The sequence below is a fragment of the Rhopalosiphum maidis genome, chromosome 1 (assembly GCF_003676215.2).
Source record: "Rhopalosiphum maidis isolate BTI-1 chromosome 1, ASM367621v3, whole genome shotgun sequence".
NCBI lineage: Eukaryota > Metazoa > Arthropoda > Insecta > Hemiptera > Aphididae > Rhopalosiphum > Rhopalosiphum maidis.
Window position 1 is genome coordinate 6,011,090 of NC_040877.1, and position 8,341 is coordinate 6,019,430.

The following is an 8,341-nucleotide window of genomic DNA, read 5'->3' on the forward strand; positions in this document are numbered from 1 at the left end:
TGATAACACATCGTTGACATAAACAAAAAATAATATACAATTCATAACCATGACAAAAAATAATAACAAAAAAATATATTTACAACCGTGTTTACAACAAAGTACTCCGATTATCACCGTACAACTTTTTAAGCGCATGCGCTGTTACTCTGTCATCAACGTGATAAGCTGTGCCGTTCTAAAAATGGAAAGTTCGGTGTCCACACTCCACAGATTTATTTATTTTATTAGCTATAGAAAACAATCAACAATTATGTGACAGTAGTGGGAAGTAGAATGCCAGTGGACTTGTCGTGGTGAGGTAATAAATTTCCCTGAAGAGATTATTATGCACAATTATTATTATTTAATCTTGTGACAAAATTAGATCCAATGTTCATTATTAGGTCACTGGGTCATTTTGCAAACTAGTTGAAATGACTAAATGTATGATGTGTCTGAATTGGTTTTGTTTTTTCAGCCATCTTAAAGGCCGGAGTGGATATTCTATCATTGGCAGTCATTCCAGGTTATGTGTTGACATGGAAAATAAGCCCAGCATACAAGTAGAACTAGATACGTGTGAAAACTGTTCTAAATTGTCTATGGATGGGGATGAAGATAAAACTGCTGCCATGGTGTCCCAGGCAGAGATTTGGCAGGAAGATAAAAAATTCACAGTACCTACATTAATTTCTTTAAAAAAAAATAACAAATTGTTATTATAGTGTATAGTATTTAGTATTGAAAAATTAAATTCTGTATTTTTAGGTGTATAAAGTTGTAATTTGGTCACGCAATGAAACTTGGCATGTTTTTAGACGTTATAATGAATTCTACAAACTTAATGAACTACTAAAGAAACAGGTAAAGTTAAAGTTTTGATTTTTAATTTTGGAAGATTTATTGATTCATATTTTTTATTTTTTAGGTGCCAGATTCAAATTTAAAAATACCAGGTAAGAAATTGTTTTGTAACAACATGGATCCCTCATTCATTGCCTCTCGCCGGGAAGGTCTTGATCAATTTGTACATCATTTAATGCATCAAAACAATTTACTAAGCATGTAAGCTTAACTAATTATTACTTAGTATTTTATTATAAAATTATATTTAAAAGCTAAAAAGAGGTAAACAAAGAATTTACAAGAATGACTGAATCAGAAATTTTTTTCATGAGCTCTACTATTATTATAATTTGAAGTGATTAAATACACTATACACTTTCATAATAAATAATGCATGTTTATACTAAACATTAGTGGTATTCATCTATGTGAATTGGTGCAGTTATATTCACTCATTAACCTTGTAAAAATTATTAAGCAGATAAAAAAGTGTATAATACTAATTAATGACTAACTTTAAATATTAATTAATAATTATATATAATAAAAAGTTAAAAAAATATTAAATAGTAAATAAAAATTTTAGTTTTTACTTAGAGTATAATTGTGTATAATTTTTAATAAGAATTACTTATACATTTTGAAACTTTTTCATCTAAAACACATAGTATATATTTAGTATGATCAAAGTTATTATCTTCGGCTTAAATAAATATTAGATACTAATGGTACTATCTAGCTTATAAAACATTTTTATATTTTATTTTCAATTATTTGAATATATTTTATATTTAAGAGGATATTATACTCGCATGTGTTGTCTCTGTCTTACTAACGTACATAATAGCAAATTTTTATTCAGTAGAACATATTTTATGTTGTTAATTTTAATATTGAAGTTAATTTACATATTATCAAACTTAAAAGTAAGAATATTATCTAGGCCATGTCCAGGACTGTATTGAAGTTTGGTTGCGCTCCTGGTGAATCACTGCATTTGCTACAAAATAAATAAATTATTGATCTTTTTTAAAAGGATGTTAGCGCAATATTTGTTTTTCTCTTGAATACTTTTACAACATAGATAAATATTTTATCATTCACATATAACAGTTTTTATAATTTTAGTAATCTTATAGTAAAAATATCTATTATAAAAATATATAGAGGATAATATTTATAATATTTGATAGTTTGAAATATCAGTTTTATATTCTACTATTAAACTTTGATTTTAAAATAAAAATTAAATTGTTGTAAATTAAAAGGATATTAAATTGTTTTAACACAATATTTTGACAAATCAATAAGTTATACTTTTTTTTTTCATATTTAACCAACAGCAGAGGATGCTCTGTTTGCACCATTCTACTCCTAATATATTATACTCACAAAATATTGTTCTGTATCATTTACTAAATGCATACTTTAAGATTATTAAAAATAAAAATTTTTGTCTATGTGTTTTGTCTATGTTGCTTATGTGTCCAATAGAGTAAATAAACAGTGTGCAGACATCTACTTAATGATATGGTTAAGACAGATGCACCTCATAGAAAAATGTACCTATTATACTATAATGATGTTTTTTTTTTTTTAAATTAATAATACTAAACATTTGTTTTAATTTTATAGAAGTGAAGTCCGCACATTTTTTAATTTGGATACTAAAGTTAAAGAACCAGATAGACCAAACCTTTTTAAATGCTCTGGTACCATAAATTTAGGACCTTCAGAAAGACCATCGTAAGTAATACAATTATTATAATATACTCATATGCAATAAATTTATTGAAAATATATTGGCGATTTCTCGTTGCTCATAACGCACAATCGCTAATAATAAAATAACAAAGAAATCCATTATATAACATTAAAATAAATTGTTTTTATTAATTTTGTTATGATTGTTCAACACAGTCAATATTATGTTCAAATTTATAATAGTAAAATTGTATATTAATTATACATCTACCAACATGTGTAATTTACTGAATTAGATACAAAATATTAGTATTTAAGTACTTAACGTGCAAAAAATAGTTTATAACTTAGTTAATATATGTATATGTAAATTAAACAAGACAACGACTTAATATCTATCCAAGAGATTTTAATAAGACTTGGTCTCAATTGAAATAAATTATTATAAAATAAATGTTTTATACTTGAAAACATTATAGTTGTATTAAATAAATATATAGCGGGCATACTAAATAGTCAAAGTTAGAAATAAGTCGGGGATGTTTGGTGAACATATGAATAATTTATTCAAATGGACAATTATGAAACAGAGGCAAAATAAAACACAACCAAAGTGAAGGCCTAGTAAATGGTAGAAGATCAGGAGGATCTAGTTCAATAAACCCTAAAAACCTTGGACGTGTTAAACAGAGAGGAATTGGCATCATAAAGTAACAAAAAAGTCATTGTAAAAGCAGTTGTGGACCCAATAGGACTTGAATAAGCCTTAAAAAATAAATACATATTAAAATATATTTATAAATTATTTATGTTAAAAGTTTAATTAATTTGTATTATGTTAAATTCTAGTGCTAAACCATCAGATTTTGTATTTCTACGTATTATTGGAAAAGGCAGTTTTGGTAAAGTTTACTTGGCTGAACACAAAACTGAATCTATTCATTTTGCTGTTAAAGTTTTGGATAAAAAGCACATACTTGCAAGAAATGAAGTCAAACATATCATGTGTGAACGCAATGTTTTGCTTAAAAATATAAATCATCCATTTCTTGTTGGCCTTCACTACAGCTTTCAAACCAAAGATAAACTTTACTTTGTACTTGACTTTGTAAATGGTGGAGAGGTAAATGAATGCTTTCATTATTGTATTAATCTAATTTAATTTTACTTTTACTTTTTTAGTTATTTTATCACTTACAAAAAGAAGTCAGATTCTCAGAAACCCGAGCTAAATTTTATACAGCTGAAATAGCATCTGCCCTGGGTTATCTCCACTCTAATGGTATTATTTATAGAGATCTCAAACCAGAAAACCTCTTACTTGACCAAGAAGGACATTTGGTTCTTACTGATTTTGGATTTTGTAAGGAAGGTCTCATTGGAACTGAAACTACAAATACATTTTGTGGAACTCCTGAATATCTCGCTCCTGAAATAATCAGGAAAGAAGTAATATTAAAAAGTATTAAAATAAAAATATAACTTAACATATTTAATATTTATTACTAGGCATATGGCAGATCAGTTGACTGGTGGTGTCTTGGTGCAGTACTATATGAAATGTTATTTGGACTCCCACCGTTTTACAGTTTAAATGTGCAAGAAATGTATAATTTAGTTTTACATAGTAGATTAAAAATAAAAGGACCTGTTTCATCACAATGTAAAAATTTATTGCATAAGGTTTGAAAAATATACTTAAAATGGAAAAAAAAAATTATCAAAATTATGTTTTGATTCAAATACTTATTTTTAGTTATTGGAAAAAGAAAGCAATAAAAGAATTGGTAGCAATGTTCAAGATTTCAATGAGGTTAAAAAACATTCATTTTTTAAATCAATCAATTGGGATGATTTATTGAATAAACGTATTACACCTCCTTTTCAACCACAACTGGTAAATTTAGTTTAGCATAAAATAATTATTTTAATATGTATGTATTTATGTAATAAACATAATTAGATAACAATTAGTTCATTTAGTTATAAGTGTTATAACTTCATAATTGAGCAAGTTAATTCATTAAATATTGATGATTTTTTTTTTATATAGAATGGAACATGTGATCTGCAATATATTGATCCACAATTTACAAAAGAATCTGTCAGTTCATCCATGTCATCATTTTGCGATGAAAAACTTTCTACTAGTAAACACGACATAGATAATGTTTTTGCTGGTTTCTCCTACACTCCTCCGTCTAGTTTAGATTAATAATAACCAAATAATAATATTGTTCCTATCCTTAGTTTTTATAATTTACATTTAATTGACTTGTATGCTGGCTTGCTAAGACTTACTTTCTACAACTTTTAAATATCTACACAAAATGTTTTTATTCTAGTTTAATAGCTGTGATTCTAAAATATTAAAATCAATGTTTTCATGTTTTTAAGAAGCAATAAATAATATGTTCAAAATAAATAAGCAATAACATTCCATTTTTAATACACTAGCACCAGTGTGTGTTCATACATTAATTTTGCAACTTAATAAAAAGTCAGGGTCTTAATAAGAAAAAACAATTTATAAAAGAATTCATTGAAGTATATTATTAATTAATATTACTTGATATGATATTTTAATTGTTAATCACTGCCAAAATGTTGCAATATGAAAAAAAAAATTGAATTTTAAAAATGATAACTGTGATTTATTACACCATCTTTATTTGAGCTTAAACATCAAATTCTTGAACATTATTGTACTGCATAAACTGTGAGTTTATAATAACATTTAATAAGTCTTAATAGTGAAAACTAGTAATTCAATATGCATGTATACACTAAAAATAAATTAAATTGTATTATATTATAATATATCATACTTAAATAATTTAATCTATACTCTATTATAGGTGTGTGTTATAAATATTGTATACCCAATTACGCATTAATTAGAACATACCAACAAATTCCTAATAAATAAAACATTTACATTGTGTAATTTATTAAATAATAGCCAATATGTAGGTACACAAATTGTTTATTGCTTCTGACCCATGTATTATCATAACATGAATTACTAATATTACTACTAAATGTATTGTAAGGTATAAGTCATTCAATGTTAAGATTAGACTAATTCAATTTATTAACTATGGAATATAACACTGTGTTAATTATTACAAATCGACATTCACTGGATACTGCCATAATTTATTGTTAATAATTATACTATGTGCTTTTTCTAGGGTTGTTGTTTTAAACAAATTTAAATGATTTTAAAAACCAAATGTTACTTATATTATGTATAATTCTTACTAAAGACTTACTTAACTTCTCATCCTATGTTTGTTTAATGTTTATGTGATTTATATACAATAATTTACTATATAGGAATTATTACACATTTAATTTGTTTTAAGTGTACATTTCTATACCCAATGGATTTCTTTTGAAACTATTAACATTTAATATTTAAGTTATATAATGCCTACTATACTTTCAATTAAAACTATTAAATATATTGTATTATTTATTGATTACTCTTATACTGTTGATCTTAAAAATTGTATTTGTCAAAAGTTTAATTAGGTAAATGTTAAGCCTACTGTTATCATTATTGTTTTTGTATTTTAATTGTATGTTAAATATTGAATTATTGACGTTTGTATCTCTATAAATCAAATATATAATAACATAATATACCTATACCTATTGATTATTATGCTATATGTCTAATAAAACAAATTTATACTTTCTTATACAGTCATACTCAAGGCTGTGAATTTAATGCACTAAAAACTAACAAAATATGCTGAAAAAAATTCTTAAAATATACTCTCATTTTTCAAAAATATACAAAAAAAAAACTATTAAAATTTAACTTTTATTCTTACTTTTTTATTAATTTTAGTTTAAATATTAGTAATATTATAAATTGGTATGCTTGACTTATTGGGCTTAACTAGTCTTGATCTTCGTCGTATATATTATCTATAAAAAAAGATAAGTAGAATAGAATATTTTTCTACTTAAAATTATATATTTTATACCTTTATGAAGTAGTTATTGCATTGTACAATCAACGATTTTTGTCATCCGTTACGTACGGGTTGATATCAGTAAATTAATTTAATTTCTACTTCAAGCGTACAATAGTCAATAATACACGTTAAATACTCGATTAAAAATAGAATAGTACGAAAAAAAGCATTTATACAAAAAAAACGTTAAAACATGCATTTATTTGCCCTATAACCCATGAAATATGAAAAATAAGATTTGGTATTTTAACTGTAAGCAAGTCGAAACAAATTTTGGCCGATTCCATTTTATTATACGATGTAGCAAAATAAAACATGCAAATGCATTGAATTCACAGCCTTGGTCATACTCAATAAATAATATGATTAAAATCGGGGATCATGGTGGACCACGGGGCACGGATGGTGAATAACTGGAATTCCAAAAATATTTAACTCTAAAAATGCTGTAATTATTATACAATATATTTCATTTAAAAAAAAATGTTTATTCCTTATTTGCCTATGCAGTATTTCAAAATAATAAGATAAATACTTTACTTATAATTGACATTTGATCTACAAGTACGTTTAGAATGTATAAAATAATATTTTTTTCTTGGACCTTGAAAATGTTTATCTAGGTATTCCAATTATCTAGACGCCCTTTGAGCCTATTTGTCGACCACCTATCGGGTCTATCTAAATTGTACCTACATTTATTACGTTAATTTTTGGGTAGATACCTAACTACCGTAGATTTTACCCATACACGACGTCCGTTTGCAATCAAACCATTCAAACTGAAGTAGTTCTGAGTTGTTAAATGCTCTCAACTCGTATCTTAATCAGTTATCAGGTCCCAAACGACCCAAAAAATAAACAAAGTTTAAGTAGTCATTGCGTCATACTAAATTAAGAATTCTATATTAGTATTGGATAATTTTACTAAGGTCTAAGACAACCATATTTGTTATCTATTATAAGATTCGTGTATGTAATTTTGATTTTTAAATATATATTAATTAATTTTATTTAGACTAATTTTTAATAGGTATTACAAAACCGGTATACTTACTCATCTTAGTTTACAAACTAATAAGTTACACCTACGCTTTCGTAGACATTTTTTAAATATTTACCCATTTTTTCTGCGTATGGTAAAATTTTCAAAATATTTTAACTCGTTTTGAACTATTTATTTAGATATTTGAAATTTTTTTTATTTTTTGTGAAAAAAAATATTTACTTTGTCAGGAAACTTATAAATTATATGCAGAGTTCCTCTTAAGTTTTTATTAATGGTATTGAATAAAAAATCTTGTATACGTGCCCGGTGCTGGACAGGCAAAAAATTGAAGAGTAATTACAGTAGGTACACATACATTGTCATACAAGTAGGAGACGAGTAACTTGTAATACTCAGCAACAGCACCTTATGATAAATTTTCAATTTTTTTTTAACCCACGAACAAATTTTTAATTATACATAAATCTAACAAAAAGATAAACAATTTAAAATGTCAAAATATTTTGAAATTTATATCCAATCTAAAGAATGGTAATAAATAAATATTTATTGATGAACAATTTGTGCTGTCTACAGTTATTCATATATTTGAATTTTGAATTATAATATCAACACTTTTTCAACGTATATTTAGACATTAGGAATAGTGATTGTTCATGAATAAATCGTTACTAATTTTCAATGCCGTTTAAATATTTTATATTTTTTTCGTAGTACGTAATAATAATTAACAAATATAATAGTAATAACTACTATGACAGTAAAATACTAATATAATAATAATTATAATAACTTTTAACATTTTTTTTTG

General features: G+C 25.1%; 1 protein-coding gene across 1 annotated transcript; it reads left to right on the top strand.

The window, feature by feature from the left end:
* Nucleotides 1–48: 48 nt before the first annotated feature.
* LOC113550454 (serine/threonine-protein kinase Sgk2-like) lies at nucleotides 49–5,881 on the top strand. The gene is made up of 10 exons (XM_026952283.1): nucleotides 49–301; nucleotides 461–659; nucleotides 751–846; nucleotides 911–1,047; nucleotides 2,464–2,574; nucleotides 3,382–3,655; nucleotides 3,715–3,981; nucleotides 4,042–4,215; nucleotides 4,289–4,429; nucleotides 4,586–5,881. Exons 2-10 carry the CDS (start codon nucleotides 522–524, stop codon nucleotides 4,745–4,747), a joined length of 1,500 nt encoding a protein of 499 aa, XP_026808084.1. The 5' UTR covers nucleotides 49–301; nucleotides 461–521; the 3' UTR covers nucleotides 4,748–5,881.
* Nucleotides 5,882–8,341: the final 2,460 nt, after the last annotated feature.

What these genes read in the sequence shown, in the direction of transcription:
- LOC113550454 (XM_026952283.1), top strand. Translation starts at nt 522, where the DNA reads ATGGAAAATAAGCCCAGCATACAAGTAGAACTAGATACGTGTGAAAAC. An exon ending in CAAAACAATTTACTAAGCAT is followed by an intron (nt 1,048 to 2,463) that starts GTAAGCTTAACT and finishes TTAATTTTATAG; the next exon opens with AAGTGAAGTCCGCACATTTT. An exon ending in CTCCTTTTCAACCACAACTG is followed by an intron (nt 4,430 to 4,585) that starts GTAAATTTAGTT and finishes TTTTTTATATAG; the next exon opens with AATGGAACATGTGATCTGCA.